The sequence below is a fragment of the Pituophis catenifer genome, unplaced genomic scaffold, assembly GCF_029215685.1.
Source record: "Pituophis catenifer annectens isolate HBS135680 unplaced genomic scaffold, rPitCat1.0.hap2 SCAF_2, whole genome shotgun sequence".
Lineage (NCBI taxonomy): Eukaryota > Metazoa > Chordata > Lepidosauria > Squamata > Colubridae > Pituophis > Pituophis catenifer.
Window position 1 is genome coordinate 113,067,724 of NW_027256882.1, and position 23,964 is coordinate 113,091,687.

At 36.2% G+C, this 23,964-nt stretch overlaps 1 protein-coding gene across 1 annotated transcript in view; it reads left to right on the plus strand.

Moving 5' to 3' along the window:
- HTR4 (5-hydroxytryptamine receptor 4) overlaps window positions 1-23,964 on the plus strand; it is a 162,552-nt gene that overhangs the window by 64,811 nt on the left and 73,777 nt on the right. Inside the window, exon 5 of the mRNA XM_070934398.1 lies at window positions 1,782-2,350. Within this exon, the coding sequence (XP_070790499.1) occupies window positions 1,782-2,350 (569 nt within the window). The remainder of the gene's footprint in view (window positions 1-1,781; window positions 2,351-23,964) is intronic.

The following is a 23,964-nucleotide window of genomic DNA, read 5'->3' on the forward strand; positions in this document are numbered from 1 at the left end:
ATGTTATGTTGTTGTAATAATATACTATAAGTTTGGGGGAGGAGAAAAAGGGCAAATTATTGCGAAAATGGGGGTTATAAGAATATTATGCTAAGGGTCAGCATTTTGAGGAGGGAGTAAGGGAATGGTAAAATATTATGTAATTAGTTATGAATTAGCTTAATGTTGTGAAGAAGTCACAGGGGGGGATGGGTGGTGAGGGGGGGTTAGGGAAGAGGGGGGAGAAAAGGGGGAAAAAACTTGTATTTGAAAACTTTTTCAATAAAAAAAAAACAATGAGATCCAAAGGTAGATATTTGAGGCAGTTATTAAGTCTACCTCTCTTCATAATATTGATGGAATCGTCATTCCGGAATCTTCCATATCTGAGATTTCTGGTTTGACAGCCTCGTAATCCTAGAAGATTATGATAGGAAAACAAAATTGCTCTTAATAATTTTTTTTCTCAATTTGTCTCAGAAATATTATAGCAGGATGAGGGACAACCATTTTTACTATTAGACTTAAAAGAAAACAACAGTTAAGTGAATAGTGCTTTGAATGCTGAGTCACACAGCATACATTGTATGGCAGAAACATTAATTCTTACATATATTCTGGATATCCCTTCTCCTCTGTTAGGCATACAGGATGGCTGACTACACGTACAGCATTAGATTGCTTCCCAGAACACTTCAGTAGATCCGTTGTTCAAATAAATATTTGCTTCATTAATCCACTTCCCATTTTCCATTGACTTCCTTTCTGAAAGTTTGTTTTTCTGTAGTTATTGCCTGACATTGACAGTATTCCAACTCTCATGATTATTATTCTCTAGATGAAGGATTCTAATCCATGACAAAATCTGCTGTCAATAACACATGAGAGGCAATATTAACTCTTTTAATGAATTATGGGTCTGATACAATTTTTGTTTAATTCATAGATTTTATAGTAACCATGCAAATTCTATAGCTTTTGAATTTTTTTTTTAAATCACCCTACCTGTCTCAGGAAACCATGAGCAGATGGAGAAAAGTTCAGAACCGGTTTCCCCACTCAGCCTCTCCAAATGTATTGAAATCACAACTCCTAATATTCCCTTCCAGCATACAGTAACTGCATAAAATAATACTGATATTTGATATCAATTCTATTGTAATGGTTTATCACTTGTGCAATGTGTAGAATAGTTTTTTCCAGCATGCTACCCTAGGTATTTTGAAACCATAGTCTCCAGATCTGGATATTACATTATCGATCAGTGGCATTCATTGCAATAAAATACAATGTTTTCCTTAAAAGCTTAGTAATGTTCATTTTTTTTCCTCTTCCCATCCCTTCCTTTCATCAAAACTGATATATGCTGGACAATAGAACAGATTTTTACAAACTCAAAAAATAATCACCCAGAGTTGCTCAAAATCTGGCACCATAAAATTTTAATAAATTATTATTATTAATTGCACTTCATTTGTTCCCCGTTTTGATATTTCAGTACTATATTTTCTTTCTGAAGAAGTTCAAAAGTTATTGAAAATAGAAAAAACATTCAAGAGAGTTAACAACAGTGGAAAAATAGAAAAAATATGAATAGGACAAAACATAATTATGAAAGAAAAAATGGACTAATTGTGAGATAAAAATTGTATTAGAGGTTGGTGAAGAAAGATCTGTGATGCTAATGTCATTTGTACGCAATGGATAAATGAAGCTAAGAAAGAAGATTTTATTTTCAGGGATATTTCAGTAAGCCTCTAATATTTCTGTGCTTTTTTTTATTTGTTTGTTTACCTCCTCAGGTAGAGAAAAGGCAGTTCAACAATGCATCCAACTCAACTTACTGCATATTCATGGTGAACAAGCCGTATGCCATCACCTGCTCAGTCGTAGCCTTCTACATTCCATTTCTGCTAATGGTTCTAGCTTACTACCGAATATACATTACAGCAAGAGAGCATGCTCACCAGATACGAATCTTACAGCGTGCAGGAGCACCAACTGATGGACGACCCCAACACCCGGATCAGCATAGCACGCACCGTATGAAGACTGAGACTAAAGCTGCAAAGACCCTCTGTATCATCATGGGGTGTTTCTGCTTGTGCTGGGCACCTTTCTTTATCACAAACATAATAGACCCTTTCATACATTATGCAGTTCCTGATCAGATATGGACCGCTTTCTTGTGGCTGGGATACATCAATTCAGGACTGAATCCCTTCCTTTATGCATTCTTGAACAAGTCTTTCAGACGTGCCTTCCTCATCATCTTGTGTTGTGGTGATGAACGATATCGAAGACCTTCCATCTTGGAACAAACGGTACCTTGTTCTACCACTACTATCAATGGATCAACTCATGTACTGAGGTGAGTTCAAGACTATCTACTTTAATGGAAGCTTAAACAATAACGTACATGTTTGAGAAAATAACTATGTTTTTAACAGTTAAAAAAATAACTATGTCTAACTATGTTTTAGCTGTCCATCTATGAATTCATAAAGGAAAGCTAAGATTTTTACTTTTCAGAGAAATAATGGTATATGTAATTTGTAATTTGTAATTTTGTAAATGATTGTATATACATTTTCAGGTGGAGGGAGAGAAGTTTTGTGAAACATTTACAGGAGGGTAAAATTTTGTGTCCTTTACAAAAAAAAACCTATGATATCCTAAAATTTAAATTTTCAGAGAGATGATTAAGGATGCAATATTTCATTTTTGTATGTGACAGGTTAAGGTAAAAGTACAGAGGTGGTGTGCTTGTGTGAACAAAATTATATTGTGTTAAATAAGAACATTGTTCAGTGAAGAGCATAGATCAAAAGATATATCTTAAATAGGTGCTGAAAGTTTAAAAGGTTCGGCATCATCCATAACGAAACAAGAAATGAATGCCAATGGGCTACTTATATACAGGTACAAAACACACATTCCTGGGTCTTTGCATAGCAAATATCTGGCAGTTGCAGTACCGTCAAGATATCTCCTTCAGTTCTCAGCTAGGAGGCAGATAAAACATTTCCTAAATTCCAATAAGCTTCTCATCTCTGCATTATCTAATCTCTGTGTAATGGAATGCTTTCTGAAAAACAGATGGATATTTGGTCATAATGACAATTATTTTGAAGAGTTTCCAAAGGCAGCATCAGGTTAATTAATTTTTCTTGCTGATAGTGCTGTAGGATGGACAGTTTTGCTATTAAAAGAAAAAAATATTAATAGGTAAATAATGGACACTTTCTTGCTGCTGCTTTCATTCCTTAGTCTTTGAGGAATTGTTCCTTTTAAAAAAAATCTGATAATTCAAGCATCTTAAGAGATGAAAATCAAATCACAAATCTCATCTGCTGAAAATAAAGATTCTGCAATAACAAAAATTCTTTTAACATTATTCTATTAAAAAATAGTGATAGGAAAAAAGATAGGAAAAAAACACAAGCAGCCTGTTCTTTTACATTGCCCCTTCCCTAAGAGAAGGGGAAAACTGACAGCATCTTAAAATTTTCACCTTTGCTGCTTTGCCTGTTACATGAAGTGGGATTTGCAAAACGGTCAAAGCAGCCTTTCCTTTAGAGGAACTGGTGGGCAGTGATGTTCAGGAAGGCTGATGTAAAACTTCTTTCTTCTCCCAGTTTGCAGGCAGGCATCCTGTAGAGTGCTGTCTGAAAACTGTACAAAATTTTGCATGATATGTCTAGGAAATATGAAAAATTGTAGGTCATACTAGTAGTTTCAATTACATAAGGAACATGTGTTGAATAATCCTGAACCTTATTTGTTTATTTGAATTATTTACATCCCACATTTCACCACCTGATAAAGTTGCTTTCAAACATCAAAATCCAGTTGCTCTTAAAAAGGGATATATGGTTTTAAAGGAAGCCATATTTTTTTAAAAAACACAGCAAACTATTACTATCTCTGAAAAGTTTGAAAAAAATACTCTTGATTGAAAGCTAAAAGAAGGAAAAAGTCAATATTACATTAAAATCTTTAAGTAAGTAAAATAAATTTGTATTTTAGGGCAAATCTCTCAGTTTTGTTTCTGCACAGTATTTTTTTATTTTCCTGACTATAATGATATTTTGTTTCCACATTGATTAACAAATTCAGCAAACACTACATGAAACCTTGTGTATGCTTCTTCTAAAACTGATTTTTACATAGAGTTTTCTGTCCTGTACCCTTGCAAAAACATTTCTATTATGTAATGTATTATTTGTGCTGAACTTTTAACCACTGCTACATTTCATGAGTAGTTTTGGAATTGCAAACCACATCATCAAATTTCCAAAAATGTCAATTTCTGTGCACATGGAAAGATGTAAGAAATTGATTTACAAATCAGATGGCACTGATTTCTTGTCCTGCGTGATGCATGGAAGCACCTGTAAAGCAGTGTCTCAGAAAAACTCAATCGATGGATAGATTCAAATGGCAGCAGATTGTTGGTGGGGCCTTTAGTCCCCAAATCTTTTTCTCTATATATGAAGATATTTACCAGTAATACTTCCCAGGATCATATATACAATCAAGCAATTAATATGGGTCATGGTGGAGAGGCCTTTTTCTTACTTGCAGACAGGATTTATTGTTTACTTCTCCTACTTATGGTTGGAAGTTGTCTCATCTTTAGAAAATTAACTTCAGGAGTGTCATGCTTTAAGGTAGAAGCAGGGCCTTCTTAAAAATGTGGAAGTATGTGATATGTTGTGATATGTGTTACCTAATCCAGGGATAGGCGGCTGTTTGGTATCTTGGTAATATTTTTGCAGCTTGCATGGATGAAAAATATGAAGAAAAACAAATAATGTCTATCGTATTCAAATGAGAGGGGTATGTTCTGTACTTTCTATTACCTTTTGTTTTTTTGTCCTGAGGAAGATATTTTTTATTTATTTTTATCCCACCTTTATTATTTATACAAATTACTGAAAGTGGCAGACCTATCTAACACTCCTTCATTTTCCTATTTTCCTCACAAAATTCTGTGAGGTGGATTGGGCGGAGAGAGAGAGAGAGAGTGACTGGAGCAAAGTCACCAAACTTTTATAGCTGAAGTAGGACTGGAACTCATGGTCTCTGTCGCTTTTTAGCCTGGAGCTTTAAGCACTAGACCAAACTGTGTCTTTTTTTGTGTGTGGGGTGGGGTATTTTTTTAATTATTGTCCAAAGACATTTTGAAAAGGCAGCTATATAAATAATCTAAATAATAATCGCAATATTATTTTTAATAGGGTTTTTTCTTTTTAAATATTATAAATATATTTTAGAGCTTACTAAACAGCTTTTTTTTTCTTGCCTCAGAATAAGGGTAAATTGTTATACACATAAGGAAAATTGCTCACCCATAAAAAAAAAAGCTTTTTTCATTCTGAGTCACATAATTCTTATTTAATTTATGGAACCATATAGATATATCCTAGTCATTTGTCTGAGATTGCTGTTGTTTTTTGTAAAGATCATATGGACTTATGACCTTTAATTTTTACTTAGTTGCTATGATGGATAACACATAAATGTTTGAAGGGACCAGGTAGTTTATTTTTCTTTTGCTGGGTCATGTTAAATAAATGTTAATGCCTCGATGTTTTCCAGACTCTATTTAACCATGAAAATTCGCTCCATCATCATGCCGACTCACTTCTATCCATACTCTCTCAGCTGGAGACCCTTAATGATCGATCGAATATGACTGCACAGAAATACGTGCGGTGGACTCACTTCATCAAGCTGCAATTAGGTTTTGTTTCCTCAGCTTCCTAAACTGATGAAGAAGCTATTTTGTTAGCGTCCCGTGTGACTAAAAACTTTACCTGTGAATTAAGGATGGAGACTCATCCTGATTTTGATTGGTGGTCCATTGCACTCTCTTTAGAGGTGGGTTTACATTATGTGAGCTGCTTTTTTTAAAAAAGGAAAAAAGATGTCATTGAACTCACCTAACTGATAGTATTAGAAGGTGCACCAGAGAGCCTTCATCCTCAAACCCAAGAGGCTTACTTTATACCTCTATCTATGTTCCTGGGTTTGAATGGTGGAGTCTTGCAAGTTAGTGGTTCATCTGAAGTTATTACTGAGAAATGGGGGGAAAACTTTCTCAGTGTATCATGGGAAAGGTATGGTTCTCCAGCTATGATCATCTCTGATGTAGAAGAAAGCTTCCTAACTATAATCTGTCATGTGGGAAGATTTTTACAGTAACATTCTATTTCCAGTGGATCTATAAACTGGAACTTCTGGAAAGAAAATTAACATCACAATTTGGGGTACAATGAGAGTTAGGATTCCTGGGATCCTGGAAACAATTCACAACTACTCTTTATTTCTTTGTTAAAGGGTTGAATATTTTCTGCATCTCATAATACCAAATTTTCCAATCCAAAAGAATATGTGGATTTGATAAGAGAGAGAGAATATAAGGAAACTAGACTGAGTCATTATTTTGGTGATATCTCCTAACCTAATGCTTGCGTATCTCCATGCTTTCTCCCTGATCCATGCTGCATCCCTATTAACCTCCCAGACACTCACTGTACCACTTGCACACCCCTCACACCACTACCTGACCCATGGGGTGCCTCCTGTGCCCCTCCCTACACCCTTGTGCACCCTCGCTCACTAATGCAGCACTGCTCCATGCATACCCACAAGTCCTCTTTTACCATGTCGCACCTCTCATACATTCACCTCAACCTGCACATACTTCTGATGCACCCCCTCACACCCTTGTGCAATCTCCCCCACCAGGCACTTACCTGCCTGCCAGCCTAAGACTTCCGGCTTCCTGCCAGCTTCTGCACTAACTTTCTTCATGGGAAGTTGACAGGGAGCATTGGAAACGACAATTACATGACCATGCTTGGCTATGGTGGGAAGGCAGCATAGCAGCACTGAAGCACCACAACTTTGCCAAAATTATGCCTTCTGTAAATTATGCCCATTTGAAATAGAGGTAGTTCTTGACAGTTCATTTAATAACCGTTCAAAGTTACAATGGCACTGAAAAATTACCATTTTTCACACTTACGACCAATGCAGCATCCCCATGGTCATATTTATGACGATTGCAGTGTCTTGGAATTATGTGATCATTTTTTGCAACATTTTGATTAACAAATTCAGCACCGAAGCCAGATTCATTTAAGAACTGTGTTACTAGCTTAACAACTCCAGTGATTCACTTAACAATGGTGCCAAGAAAGATTATAAAATGGGGCAAAACTCACTTAACAATTGTTTCACTTAGGAACAGAAAGTTGGGCTCAATTGTGGTCGTAAGTTGAGGACTTATCTGTATGTTGATTCAAAAAGTGTTACCCTATTATTTAATGTTTTGCCCAATTGAAGATTATAAACAAAGAAACAGACACGAGAGTTTTATTCTATATAGATTCACATAGTTTAATGGTTAAAGTGTTGGATTAGGAGTCAGTTCAAATCTACCCACAGCTGTAAACTCATGGCTGACTTTGGGCCAGTCACTCTCTATCAACCCAAAGTACCTTACACATTTGTTATTTTTTAAAAAAATGGGAAGAACGAATGCTATGCATGTTGCCTTATAAATTCAGCACAAATTCTATCTTTGCAATTTATTTTCCCTGTGGGTGAAAATGTGTTACATTAAAAGAATATTTCCTGAGATTCCTGAATTTAGGGGTTATCGAGAAAAAAGAATAGTGAGATTTTTTTGTGTAAGTACAAAATACAGTATGAGGCTCATCAGCAAATTGAGGGTGACTTTGATGATAACCTCTATTTTGATGTTATATAAGATATATTCAGTCAAGTGTTGAAGGATATTTTTCATTTATCTTCTGTAACTCTTGTCCTAATGTTTATGTTCTGTATATATTTTCTAATTCTTTACATTTATATCTATATCTGTGTATACATTTACTCATACATTTATCCATCCTGCTGCAGTTAGGAATTTGTATTTTTTTTTGTAGACATATCCCGCATTTAATATTTTTGATTGTGTTGTTAGAAATAATGGATCCAAGTATGGGAAAGCAAAAGATTTTTGAAATGGATTCACAAAGAAACTAAATTTATTTCTAAATAAAAGTGTCAAATCAATGCAATCAAATACAGGTGGATATAGTACAGTAGTGGAAAATAATTTATTTACAAACCCCCTCCCCCCAAACTTATATATATATATATATGTGTTTTCTTAGGTTTTCGCGGGTGTTTGTATGTAGGTCTTTGGTTATTCGGGTCTTCTCCCATGTAAAATTGGAAGTGTCTTGGCGACGTTTCGACGAAGTCTCATTCGTCATCTTCAGGCTGGTGTTCTCGGCTTCGTGCTTCCAGGAGCAATGTGAGACAGCTGCGATCTCACATTGCTCCTGGAAGCACAAAGCCGAGAACACCAGCCTGAAGATGACGAATGAGACTTCGTCAAAACGTCGCCAAGACACTTCCAATTTTACGTGGGAGAAGACCCGAATAACCAAAGACCTACATATATATATATATATATATATATATATATATATATATATGAACTGTGCAAATTCAATGGTAATGTAATATTTACATTGATTCTGAACATTAATTAAGGAGATTATTGAACACTGCTTTGTATATTACTCTGAAACTGATTCAGTAAAAACTGCAGATTTACAAGCACATGTTCCAAGGATGTCAGAAAAAAATGCATTTCTGTCAGAAATTAGACAATATGTAACCACAAATCATAATTCCAGAGGAAACTAGCTCTTTTCCCCCAGTGATGTCCTTGTGGTGTTGCCAGAAGCAAGGTTATGCATCTTTTAGAAGCCAGAATCACATACCATGTTTCCTACCTTGTGTGGGAGTAATATTTTAGAAATATAAGCGCACATTTAATGACAAACTTTTCATTTCTGTCTCAGATGGCTTACTAACTGCAGAAGGAGTTAAGTGGCAACAGCTGGGGTATGTATGCTATTGCCAATATGTAAAACTCTCCACAATGCTAAAATGTGGCCATTTCGAGATTTGTCAGAGACATGGTATAATAACTAAAAAGCCCAACATGCTGCAGAAAAAAGATGATTGAAGTTTTCTCAAGATAGATTACAATTAATATTCTGAATTTAGAATCAATATGTGACACTGGCCAAATAAGTAGCACGAATATTTTTATCAGAACAATAAAAACCATGCAATTTCTAGAATCAGAGAAATACTTTAAAATTCAGGGAAATCTTTTTAAACCTGATGGATTTTTTTTTCTGGAGGTCAATTCAAAGCAAAGAGGAGCTTTAAATTCAGAAGGAAGCTATAAATATATGCCCCTAGTTTTTTTTAAAAAAACTTTTTATAATAACTACTAGCATAACTAATGTTATAAGTAGATACTTTCAGTGTGATGCTAAGGAAATGATCAAAGCAAAGTCAGCCCTTGATAAATTGCTGCATATGATTTAAATAATTAAAGGACAATATTAGCCAGTTGAACTAAATCCAGAAGTAAATCAATAATTGGTACAAACTACTATTTGAAGAGAAACAAGCTTTTTTTTTCCTCAATGAAAGTGTAGGAATATTTTAATTCATTTATTTTTAAATTTTATTTTTTTATTTCTTAATCTTAATCAGTACATTGCCACCCATCTCACTATCCAAAGTGACTCTTTAATTTTAAATTAAGAGTTGTGTTTTTGTTCCTTTTCCAGGCAAAGATAGTAGTGTAATGTGCTCCATTAGTGATCAGCACAAGCAACTTGAATTCTGTTCCAAGGAAAGCTTTCAAAAAGTGTTGAAATTCAAGTTTTGAAATAAATTATCAGTACTTTATACATTGTTTAGTCTAGATGTAATAATTGTCAGGTCTGTTTTCTTCAGCTGAAAGCATTGTGAAATCATAGATGTAATAGTATCCACAACCACTTCCCTTCATATCCATCAACCAACCTTCCTTCCTTCCTTCCTTCCTTCCTTCCTTCCTTCCTTCCTTCCTTCCTTCCTTCCTTCCTTCCTTCCTTCCTCCCTCCCTCCCTCCCTCCCTCCCTCCCTCCTTCCCTTCCTTCCTTCCTTCCTTCCTTCCTTCCTTTCTTCCTTCCTTCTTTCCCTCCCTCCCTCCCTCCCTCCCTTCCTATAGAAACCAAATCCTTGTACACCCTAATATTTATTTTTAGGATAGCTTTTATGCCTCACAACAGTCACACTAGAATAGTAAAAAAACATCCTGGGAGACTAATTTGCATTCTGGTAAATGAGCATTTTATAACAGATTGTGCCTATTGTGTTAATCATTTTAATAACAGATAACGAATAAATCTCCCCTAGGAGTTATTTGTAAATGGACTACTTTAGTCTAATCATTCCAGATTTGTCCCCAGCCATTACCAATACTTGAGACAACACTAGTTAGCCAGCACTAGCAAACCAACATTAGCTGTGCAATTTCCCACAGTTGTGCTAACACAAGATAGGCAGACTTTCACAAATTACAATTTTGAGTTTTATATAGGAATACAGAACTGGTTGTACACCCCTATTATGTTACAAGTTTGTTTTCAAAGCGGGAAAAAAATAGTTACGATGGGGAAGTATTTTTGTAGAATTAAAGAAACTACTCATTTGTTCCTACAGTATTTGCAAGCTTTATGTTTTTAGTAGCTACTGTATAAGTAATGTGTTGTTAAACCAAAAGCAACACTGTGACAAACAGCAGACTTGAATGCACTCTAGCCAAAGTAGAATTGAAACGGGAGCCTTGACATTTGGATTTACTTCTCCTGCTTACAAATATTAATAATAGGTTTAAGTTTCAGTTCCTTCCAGCATTAAAACAGCAAGTTTATTTAATGAAGCATGAATATGATGAAGCAGGAGAACACAGATATATAAAATTGAAAAAAAGGCGCCATCAGATATAAACTAAAAGGGTTCACAGTCGAGCTTAAACCTTTTATGGTATACTGAACTGAATTTTGTAGAATTTTTGGATTTTGGGAAAATATGCCATTCTAAGAGTTGCATGTAATGAGTATAATCTATTTTTTTGTCAGCATTTTTTATTGAATTATAAAGTATTATAAATGATAACAAGTATAATCTAGTAGAATTCAACATTCAAATCAAGCTACAATATCTAGACATATTGCTATGTAAGTGCTCCTCAAAGTTGTAGAAAACCTCTCTAAGTTCAAGATCAGAATTTGGGGGGGTTTATAGTAGCCTGCCTGAAAAGAAAGCTAATTTTTCATGCAACTGACTTTCTTTTATTTACTTTTATTCCACCTTCATTATTTTTAGAAATAAGTCAAGGCAGAGAATATACATAATAGTCCTTCTTCCTCCTATTTTTCCCACAACAACAACCTGTGAGATCAGTTGGGCTGAGATAAAGTGGCTGGCTGATAGTCACCCAACTGCCATTCATGTCTAAATCTAGAACTCAGTTTTCTAGTTTTTAGCCTGATCTCTCAACCAATAAATCAAAAAATTGGTTCAAATTAAAATCCTACCTATAGACATTTTTCAAATAGTCATATCTCTCCAACCTTAAATTATCACCACAGCAAGAATTTTCTCCTACCTGTACAAAATTGCTGGTCCTGGGCTGCCTTTGACAAAAATTATTGCAAAACTTTCCTGCTAATACAGAAGCCAACCAAGATTCATGCTCGCAGAGGGATAGTTAAAGGCCATGGTTCCTTGGGATAATCTCCCAGAACCAACATACATAAGGCTGGATTTGGACTGTTGCAACTCTTTTCTACGCTCAAAACCAGTGATCTCTGCTTTTCAAAATCAAATAAAAATAGAATTAAAAAGAAAGTTCCACTGATAAAATCCGATTGCAGAAAATATGACTTCAGTAACAGAGTGGTCAATGCCTGAAATGCACTACCTGACTCTGTAGTTTCTTCCCCAAACCTCCAAAACTTTAACCTTAAACTGTCTAATGTTGACCTCACCCCATTCCTAAGATGTCTGTAAGGGGTGTGCATAAGTGCATCAGCGTGCCTACCGTCCCTGTCCTAATATTCCTTTTTACTTACTCTTTACATGTATTCAAATTATGTTTATACTTTTACCAGTTATCTTATATATACTTGACAAATAAACTTATGAAAATTATGAAATTATAAAGAAATATGGATGCAGAAGACATTAATGAAACATGCCAAAACAGATCTCTTGAGATTTGATGCAAAAGACTGTTGGATGTTTAATGACACCACTTCCCTGTCCACATAAGGATTAATGAAGTACATTGTGAAGATATTGTTTAAAAAGTAACCTGCAAAAGTTCAATTGAATAGAATTAGTGAGTTGTAACTGAAAGACTGTCTTTAGAGATTTGTATTCTTGTGAGAATTATTGCATCTCTGATGGATGAAATAGAAAATACTTTATTGAGAAAAGAAAATAATAAAAGTGGTTCACCAGTTGTTATTGAACTACAGCACCAGGCAGCCTAGTCAATGTGGCCAATGGACCATGGGATGAATTTATGTACAGATGTTGCGTTTTGGGAGCCTTTAAGATGCTATTTTGTGAACAGTTTTCTTTGTATATTTTGTACTGTATGACTTATATTCATCAGTAAGATGCAGTTCTTGTTAGTGCTATACTATTTTGTGCGTGTGTACATGCACATGCACATGTAAGAGAGATAGCAGGCTCTCTAATTTAAAAATCTGAAAACAGCCAGTTCTTATTACAAATTTGTAATTAAGAGGAAACATGCAACTACGTAGCTAGTCTTTCCTGCTGCATGTTTCCTCTTACTTACAAATTTGTAAAGAACGCTCACCTTCTATGTTTGATCATTGTCTTAACCAATGAGATTTGTCTTGCTCTTTGTTTCAAGACACTTTAAACTTCAGCATTGAGTTATACATTTTGAGGGCTATAAGAGAAAGACAGTAGAGATGGTGCAATCGGATCTGCTGTGGTTTTGCCTGCTTATATTTAAGTTGTCCCTGTGGTTTTTGTCCATAAGGATATTCTTGCCATAGGAAGCTTCATAAGATGTCAGTAGAGGATTCAAGATGACGTGAATTTCATTTCCATTGCAGTACCTAGCAATATTTGAAAGCATCTTGTCATCTTGATCTCTTGGCGTGGGGGGGAGTATGGTTCAAAATAACTGCTGCATTCTCTCTTAAAATACGGGAAGTGATACCTTCTGTGCAAATTATGGTAATACAGATAGTCCTCGACTTAGAACAATTTGATTAGTGACCGTTCAAAATTACAATGGCACTGAAAAAAGTGACTTATGACCTCCTTTCACAGTTATGACCTATGCAGCATCCCCATGATCATGTGATCAAAATTCAAATGCTTGGCAACTGGTTCATATTTATGACTGTTGCTGGGTCCCAAGGTCATGTGATCCCCTTTTCTGACCTTCTGACAAGCTAAGTCAATGGGGAAGCCAGATTCACTTAACAACTGGGTTGCTAACTTACCAACTGCAGTAATTTACTTAACAACAGAGGCAAGGAAAGTTGTAAAGTGGGGCAAAACTCACTTAACAAATGTCTCACTTAACAACAGAAATTTTGGTCTCAATTGTGGTTGTAAGTCGAGGGCTGTCCTGTTTCTATTATTTTGGGTGGGGGTATTTCATGCATTGTAAGTAAATGCAACTCAGGTAAGGACAGTCTTGGGAGTCAAGGGTAGCCTTGATCAACTGAAATAATGGGATTACAATATTGGGCTAACAAGATAAATTTCAACATGGAAAAATGCAAAATCCTTTATTTGGGTAGGAAAAATCAAATGCATGAGTTTGGGATGGGAGAAATCATTCTGGGCAGCATTATAAGCAAAAAAAGAACTGGGTGTTTTAATGAATCAAAACTGAAGATGTAGAAGATTGGTTAGACCTTTTCCAGAAGTCAAAAGAAGAAATACGATATAGTACGGACCTGGATGGGGAGGAACAGGCTTTGACTCAACCCCGCCAAGACCGAGTGGCTGTGGGTACCAGCATCTTGGTCCGATTGAGATATTCCATCATTGACCATCGGGGGTGAGGTGTTACCCCCGGTGGATAGGGCTTGCAATTTGGGTGTCCTCCTGGATTCACGGTTGTCTCTGGAAGACCATGTAATGACCGTGACCAGGGGGGCATTTGCCCAGGTTCGCCTTGTGCGCCAGCTGCGCCCTTACTTGACCAAGATGCCCTACACACCGTTACTCATGCACTGGTCACCCGTCTTGACTACTGCAACTCTCTCTACCTAGGGCTACCCTTGAAAACCACTCAAAGGCTTCAGCTGGTGCAGGATGTGGCCACGCAGGTTGTGATGGGAGCATCCTGACACTCCCATGTTACACCCCTCCTGCACAACTTGCATTGGTTACCGGTTGCCCTTCGGGTGAGGTTCAAGGTGCTGGTTATCACCTACAAAGCCCTTCATGGCCTAGGCCCTGGATATTTGTCGGACCCCCTGCAGCCAGCGACAATCCCCAATCACCCGGTGCATTCCCACAAACAGGGCCTACTCAGGGTGCCGTCGGCCAGACAGTGTCGGCTGGCGACCTCCAGGGGGGGAGCTTTCTCTGTGGGCGCTCCCACCCTCTGGAACCAATTTCCTTTGGAGCTCCAAATGGCCCCTGACCTTCGCTCGTTTCGCCGCGATTTGAAGACCTGGTTGTTCCGCAGCCTGGACTGATGTGGGGGGGTTAATGAATTTTGAATTGTTTTAAATCAGAACTTTAATTTTATATCGCTTTTAATGAGGAGCTATGCATTTTTACTGTTGTGAGCCGCCCTGAGTCCTCGGAGATAGGGCGGCATATAAAGTGCATTAAATAAATAAATAAATAAATAAATAAATAAATAAATAAATAAATAGTGATATTAAATTATAGGAAGGCCAAATTTTATTGGCATCATTCCCTCTTTAAAAAGTAGAATATTTTGAAAGATCTTTAAAGATGGCATAAGGATATTGTAACAGTGGATTCATTTGCTACAAAGGGTTGGATAACATGATCACAAGGTCCTTTCAAATCCTCACATTCTATGAAAAAGGAATGAACTTACTTAAAATGCAGTGATTTTAAGGTAAGGATTCACCAAAGAAAACTCCGATACTTATCACTTAGTAAAGGGATTTAAGTGTTATGGATTCTGGGGGGAATGGCATGAAATAAAGGAACCCCCACAATATCTGAGGGTTTAACACAACAACATTGCCATGTTTCTAGGTTATCCCAAAGGTGCCTTTTCAGGAGACAACTGGACTTTCTTGTTTTTTCTTTTGAAACATTTCGCTTGTCATCCAAGAATCTTCTTCAGCTCTGACAGGATAGTGGAGAATGGAAGGGTTTATATTCCTTGCAGACAGCTGGTAATCTTTTTTTAAAAAATGCTTTTAATTTGATTTATATGCCGCCCTTCTCCAGAGACTCAGGGTGGCTTACAATGCGTTAAGCAATAGCCTTCATACTTTTGTATATTTATACAAAGTCAGCTTATTGCCCCCACAAACTGGGTCCTCAATTTACCTACCTTAGAAAGGATGGAAGGCTGAGTCAACCTTGAGCCTTGGCGAGATTCGAACTTGCAGTAATTGCAGGCAGCTGGTGTTAATCACAATGCTATCAGTCTGCTGAGCCACCAAGCCCGTCTGCATCCTTTTAGAGGGTTGTTGAAGCAGTTGGAGGTTTTAGAAGTCAACGGCCCTCTAAAAGGATGCAAATGACCAACTGTCTGCAAGGAATATAAACCCTTCCATTCCTCACTATCCTGTCAGAGCTGAAGAAGCTTCTTGGATGAAAAGCAAAATGTTTTCAAAGAAAAAACAAGAAAGTCCAGTTGCCTCCTGAAAAAGCCCCTTTGGGACAGCCTTGATCTGGATGGCTGAGAATCTCTACAGATGTTTCTAGGTTGTTTTATGTCCATGTAGAGGAGCATACACCTTCTGCTGATTAGTAAAAGCAGTTGTATACTGGCTTATCATGATTGCTGCCTAAACTTGGTTAAAAAAAAAAGAACAACCTGCTGCCTTCTCTGGCACTCAGGAGATTGTAATCTTATTGATAACATTCTCCATCTGCTGATAGAATTACTATTAGTAAACTTCCATGAAATCCAACTGGTTTTTTGTATTGTTGATATTTTCCACTTCCAAGAGGCTTTCAGAGGTTGACTAAGAAAGGGGGACAAAGGGGGGGGAAGAGAAGAAAGGTAGGACAGCACTTGTAAATGTCAACAGATTGGAGGAAGTAATTGTAAATTACATTTGCTTTTGGATGGATTTTCTTTTGACAAATTGCTGGATTAAGTATTCAGAGGCTTTGGATAATTTAAACAGACTTCCCACTATTGCAAATGGTCTAATCTAGCCAATACAAAGTCTAGCTCCCTATGGGAGACAAAGCACTATACAATAGTTACAATACAACGTGATTAAATGATGCTCCCTGTATAATGCAAGAACAGACAGTGGTTAGGGAGGGAAATAAAGACCATTCAGTGTCAATCTGGTGCCTCCATTGTTTTTGAAACGATCTTAAAAAAGCTATGTGAGTCATAGCTGTAATTTTCGTGAGTGCCATGATTTTAAGTTCCTTTGTATTAGCTTTGTCTCCTGCATAATAAGCTGAAAGTCACTTGGCCCTCAAAATATATTTTCGGATAGTATTGAATACTGCATCAGGTTTGTGAATAATTCCTTCCTGCTTCTTCCCTCCACTACCATTCCCATATTACGCCACTAGTCTTTTCACTCAGAGTACTTCTAATTTGGCAAAATGTTTGTCTATGTCATAACAGGCACAGTCTCTTTAGATAAGAAAGCCATTGTTGAAACCATCTGAACATTTCAAGATTCTTAAGAATAAAACTCTAGTTTAACTGGATATATATACCATTAGTAGTGAGAGCAGAATGAATCTTTCTGTTTTATGTAGGACTAATATGTGGTCAGATATTCCTGTGACCATTATAAATTAATCAATCTCACTCTCCCACCCATACTTGTGACAGGCCACAACAAAAAACAGTTGCAAAAAATGGTCCTCTGCCCATCGATGACTAACAATCAATATTTATAATGTAGCTGTTTGCCATTCTGAATCCTAAATCTGGACAGGAACCGATGAAAGATGCATCAGGGTGTATTGTATTTTAGGACTGTGCAATTTGATGGGATTTTATTTTTGATGATGAAGAAGTACTTTAAATATATATGTGACCATGAACCTAGCACCTGTTTATAACTCATTAAGCAGCAATTTGTATTTCCAAGTTCACCCAGCTGCAATGCAAGTAGCCCTTCAGCAACTGCATAATTCTAGGAAAAGGAACAGTTTCCTTAATGTGTTGAAGATAACAGTTGTGTCGATTTTCCCATTCATTCCAAAGCATCTCTTTCCCATCAGATCCAAAGTATTGAACAGCTCTAGGGCATTTCGCTCTTCCAGCATCATGATTAAAATCCAAAGAAACATAACTAGACCCAAGAATAAGAGAGTAATAATATATAGGCAAGCAATTATCTCTATATTACAGGTGCAATCTTCTAATCTACAACATTTCATAGTCCTGTTCAGATTTCATATTATTCTAATTTCTGTGGAGATACCTCTGCCTGCCTTCTTTTCTTAAGAAATAGACTTTTGCAATTTCAAATGATCAGACATCATTTACTGCTGTTGTCTGCTACATGGCATAAAGTGTTACATTATCAAGAGATTTAGTTTGCACAAAAGCAAGTAGGCCCAAAAACTTTATTCTGTTAATCTATTTCTTCCCCAGGGAAATAACACTGGCAAGGTAGAGTTCTTGCAACTGATCAAGACCTTAGAGGAAACTGTGATAACCATTTTTCTAGGTATAGGATAGGATAGGAGGGAATACAATATGATATGTGTCTTAGAAGATCTTTGGAAAAGTTACCCCCCTTTTTTAAAAAAAGAAAACTTCTTCAGTTGGATATATTTTCTTTTAAGATCAGATTTAAAAAAAAAAAAATTAGAAGAGCAACAAAAATGATTAGGAGAGTGGAACAGGGATGAAATGCTACTGATTCACTCTGGTTTGGGTGAACTGGTAGTGATGAAAACTACCGGTTCGCGTGAACTGGTAGTAAAAAAAAAAAAGCTGCAGGTTCAGTAGAATCGGTAGTTTAAAAAGCTACCAGTTACTCCAAACGATCAGCTGAGCCGCACGGTTTAGCTTTGCTAGAAAGCAGGAAATCCTTTGGTGCATACTGTGCATGCATACGTGCAGTGTGCACTTGGCGCACAGTGTGCATGTGTGGCCAATGAACCGATACCAAACTGGTTCAGATTTCACCACTGGAGTAGAGGCACGTATGAAGAATGGTTGCATGAATTGGGTAAGTCTAGTCTGATGAAAAGGACTAGGGGTGACATGATAGCAGTCTTCCAGTATTTGAGGGATTGTCATAAAGAAGTCCTGAAGGCAGGACAAGAAGTAATAAATAGAAGGTTATCTAGGAGAGAAGCGATCTACAAATAAGGAGAAATGCCCTGACAGTCAGAACAACTAGTCAGTGAAACTGCTTGTCTCCAGAAGTTGTGGGTACTCCAACACTGGTGGTTTTCAAAGAGATACTAGACAGCCATTTGTATAGTGTTTCCTGCATGAAAAGGGTTGGATTAAAAGACCTCCAAAGTCCTTTCCAACTCTGTTATTCTGATGTACCACAAAGAGGCACCTCTCATCAACTTTCCCCAAAGCTGATGCTCTTCAGAATATCACTCCCCAAATTCTTGGCCTTCATGGCTCCTAATAGTAATCCATAATGTGGGTGCTCCATTGCTGGAAGTTTTCAAGAAGAAATTGCACAGCCATTATTCTGAAATGGTATAGGGTCTTCTGATCAAGCAGAGGGTTGGCCTAGAAGACCTCCAAGTTCTCTTCCAACTCTGTTATTCGGTGTGAACATTATCTAAGCAATGACAGGAGTGAATAATGTTTGGCATGAATGGGTTTGTAGAGGAATATATTTCAGGGCTGTCTTAATTCACCCACTCACAATGATGTTGCTCTGTACTCTGCAGTAGGAAATGATTTTTTTTTTCCCCTGAAGAAAGAACAAAATATTATCTCCAGTCTTTGCCATTTAACATATTTTGTGTGGGGATAGGCATATGTAGACTTGTGTCAAGGGAAATCTTTATACAGTACTTTGATTTTAAGAAGTAGAAAGTTCCTTCTGCAATTCCTAAAGATATGGTCTTCCAATGTATTTTTTCTAGCAACAAATAATGCCATACTGAACAGCAGTTTCAGTTGTGAATGGCAAAATACTTTGATCCAGCAAGAAGTATCAGCATCAAACTAATGTAGCTTCTTAAAATTCCACTCAGCAGCTGGCATCAGAAAGATGTTTTGGTTTTGATTGCCCCAAATCCATTGGAATTGGTGATTCATATCTAAGCTTTTAATGTAATTTGAAACCCTTATTTCCAGCTCATAGCAATTGCAACGCAGCATTCCTGGGGTAAAGCATAGCAATTCTCTCTTTCAAAGATACAGCAGGAGGATAGTTAAGGCTTAAGAGATTTTGCAGCAACAGGATCCAACAAGAACCAGATAGTTCTTTTTATCGCCATAGAAGATCAGACTGGTTTTCAATCTTAGGCTCTTTCCATTACTAATCATGAAAAATATTTACTGACTGAATGCAAGGTGGTAAGAAGGCACAAATGTCTCAGCCATTCATTGGATTCCTAGACTCAATAATTGCATGAAATTGAAAGGGGCAATTTAGAACATTGAAACAAACTTGGTACAGGAATCAGAATGAAACAAAAGCATTCCTGAAAAATATATATCCAGCTTGAACACATCTAGCCCTTTTCACTGGTTTCTCTTTCAAGTTGTTATTTCCCACTGGGTTTTCTCTCCTTCTTTGGTGAACTTTGGTTTCTTTTTCTTTCTACGTCTTCATATGTCTATTAACGTGGACTCTAATGAACATAGACTTCATTACCTTGAAAGGTAATGTTGAGGCTGCCTAAGTTTGTTCCTGTAGCAACGGTGTAACACAGTTGCCTTTTGAGGAAGATATAAGAGACAGCATGGCATTGGTATATATAGGATATTGCTCATCTATTTCACCATCAAAAACCCTTCCCGGAGCCGCATATGCCATTAGAACAATAGATTAAAAGAATAAAAAGGTTAAAAGGAACCTTGGGGAATATCTAGTCTAACTCATGACCTAATGTTAATGCCACTATGTTGAACTGACCAGCAATCAACTCCACAGGAAGGCTATTGAAATTGGCTGGATGACACAATCTCACAAGTCTGATTATGTTGCATCTCTTTTCCCTTCTTATAATCCAGTGAATTAGGGAGGTAGCTGTCTGAGCTCCTTCTAAACGATGTCACTCTGCTCTAGACTTAAAAAGTGTTTCAGCACCTAGGTGGCAGTTCTTGCACATGTCTGATTTATTGCACATCTAAATATTTATTCCATCTTTAGACAGATTCCTCTCCAGATCTCTGTTGAGGAATCTTCCATGCTCTTTCCACTAGTGCAAGAATCCAATGGGTTAAGGGTTTAGAAATACTACTCACTCCATTTATTTATTTTTTTTACTTCAGTTGCATACGTGGAAAGGATTTTGGTAATGTCAGACTTCTTTGGTCAAACTTCTTCTTTCTGATATTGCATGATTTGATTCTGAGTTTAGCCACCTACAATACGTAATCTGAATCACAATCAGCAGCACTCAATCAGATATGTCATGACAGCAAGGACTAAGCTGGACCATCAAACCATCAATGCTTGCATAGGAAATAATCTGTCTGATTATGGTGCAGTTTGTTCGATGAGATCCAAGTGTATAAGCGATGTGCATGCTGGTTGAATCAGCAGTTCATGATTTAAAAAAATATTTTAATGGTAAAACTGAGCCAAATAATTACTTGCCTCATTCCTCTCTCTAAGTCCAAAGCTGCCAGTGATGCCTGTTTCTGCTTGGCTACAAACTTTTCCACTGAAATCATTTATATGTGGAAGCATTTCCTTCAGAGATTTTTCAATGCTGACATAAAAAGCCCTCTATTTCCAGCTCTGTTGTATCAGTTGTCAGGATGTAGACTTGGAGAATGGTGATTTTGAGGGGTTTGGAAGAGATTCCAGTGGTTCTAAAGCAGTCATTAATGATTGAGGAGCTTTCCGCTGCTTGGGCATATTTCTTGCTTATGATAAATGACATTACGTTCGTTTTCCTGATATCATGTTCTGAGTAATAGATAGTGAATTCCTCAGACTGGAAATAGCTGTTGTCTATCCAATCTAGTTTATTGATGCTAAGGAGGTCTATTTTCAATCTGGCCATCTCCCATTTGATGATATCCAATTTACTCTGGCTCATTCCTCAGACATTCCACATTGCTATCCAATATGTCTTCATGTAGCATATGAATTATTTTTTAATTAAGGGTTTTATTTCAATAGAAATATGCTACTTGTTTCTATGTTTCTTCTCTTTAGTCTTTCTGATTTATATTTTTTCCCCTTGGATATTAAACAGAGATCTGGAGAGGAAACTGTCTAAAGATGGAATAAAGCCATTCATTAGATTTTCAGCAAATTGCTCTTAAACATTTAGGAGAAAAATCCTCTATTGAAGAAGACCATTTTTTTCCAGTTCCCAGGTCAGCTAAAGATAGCTTTTGTACTCCTTGATCTGGACAGTATTTAAAAGGCAACTCTTTTATTGTTCGTTTTCTTGGCTGTCCAATCTGCCTAGCCTCAAAGCTGCTTCTCTGGCTATTAATCACAATGTCCATATGTCCATAACTATTTAGGAAGGTGTCTGAATTTTTCAAATGAGGTTATCTGTAGTAGGCTAGCTTTCTTATCTCTTTCGTGGCATGCTAGCTTTGGGGCAACTGTTTTCCTAGTTTATGGTAGGTATAAAGAACAGCTGTTTGATAGAAAGTAAACAAATTCAACTTAGATGTTCCCCTGTAGCTAACTGTGGAATATCGAGTGCAGCATTCTTTTTCTTTTATTCTCATGCACAATAAACTCTGGATCAGGAAGCACTTAATTCTGACAGATTAAAAACAAATGGATTCGTAATTGAGAAGTCTTCTCTTTTCTTCTCAAAAAACAAAAAAACCCTAAACCCCACTAATTCAAAGGCTGAGAAAAACATGTATGCCTGATTCATTGTTGCAGATCAAATGCAATATTATTCTTCTAGTGTTATAAAATAAATTCTGGATATTACCAGAATCCTAACCCTAAACCTGAAAAATTCACAATTCTGGTTCTTTTGACAATTTCCAGCTACTGGGCATATTGTCTAGAAGAACATAATGTCTTCTTGGAATATATTGATTCAGAGTCATATTAATTTTCCAGTTATATCTGCCAAAAATACAACAATATCAGAATAAGACCAAGCCAACTTGGTCATATTTAATCATAATTCTGGATTTCACTTGAGATAATGGAAAGTCTATCTTTGGAAGGAATAGGGTCATACATTTAATGTTAAATTTGGCTAATTTTCATAATTTGAGCCTATTAAAGGTTTTTTTTTTAAAGGTTGAAAAGGTTTGAGGTTTCACGGGTTTAATCATATTCATGTATTCTACTTTGATAGATATTACATGTTATCAGAACAATGGTATCCAGTTTAATTTATATTACAAGAGATTTTTTTTCTTTTTGCAACATTTTATGAAAATGTCACTGCGCATTATTTCTTTATGCCTGTTTTTCTTTAAACTCTTTTTGTAAAAAGCTTTTAACTGGAAAATGATGGTAGAAACTTTCAGGAGTTTTATTGACTTAAAAAAAAAATCTGAAAATTACTAAATTCCCCTACAGCCATTTCAGTAAGATCTGCAACTAGTGCTCTTTATTTAAATAATTATTTTTTTCCGATGTCCGACTTAAATTAATCTTTTCAGATAAATCAAATTTAAAAAAAAATCTACAGATATAGAAAATCTGTGTTGCAATTCAGAGAAATTACAGTGCCCTTTTTTCATCAGAATGGGCTAAATAGTGGTAGTGAAGCAGTAGTGATTGTTTGCACCTGAGCAAAGTATTCTTGTGCATTTCTTTTAAACCTGTGTAGTTGAAGGTTCCTATATTGTCCTTCAGCTGAGTTAGAGAGGAGCTATCTTATTTGGGTTATCTAGTTTTGGAAATCTAGTTATTGAACTTCGATATTGTTAAATTTTAAATGTCATATATCATATATTTTTAGACTGTTATTTCTGTAACTGTTTGTTTTTCTTTTTCTTTCTTTTTTTTTCTTTCTTTCTTTCTTTTTTTTTTGGAAAAGGCCTTCGGGCTATTCAATAAAAGAAAGACACATTGTCGTTCAGGTGAAACACAAAACTTTGTGGAGTAGGGAAGATGATGTAAGTGACATCTAGAGTACTACCTAGGTATATGGTAGCAACCTAAAATGAAATAGAAAGTATTTTATAAACCAGGGTGCATTTAATTTAAATCGAGTTGATTTAAATCACAATTTAAATCATGATTTAAATCACTAGTAAAAAGGCTTGATTTAAATCAACTTGATTTAAATCATAATTTTTAAAGAGCAACTGTCATCTCTGCTACTCCTTTGACCCACTGTTGACTCACTGATAGTCCCAGTGTTGCAGAATATACAGCCTCATGCTACATAACTAAGCTCCATTTCATGCTGAATAAACTAAATTATTTACGTATCTTAAATACAAAACTATCTTATGATAGATTTTTACCCCAAAAGTTTTTTATTAAAATAAATTTGATAAAAATCAAAAAAATCCGATTTAAATCAAAAAAATCCGATTTAAATCAAAAAATCATGATTTTTTTGATTTTTTTTTTAAAAATCATTGAATTTTATCCACCCTGTTATAAACCCAACTTTAAATAAATGTTAGATAAAGGAGTAGAACTTTTCTTCTCTAGGACCATGGCTATAATTACCATAGTATCTAAGTTTATTTATAAAAAGACCAACTTATTAAAACATCAACCTTTATTAGCTTCTGCTTTGAAA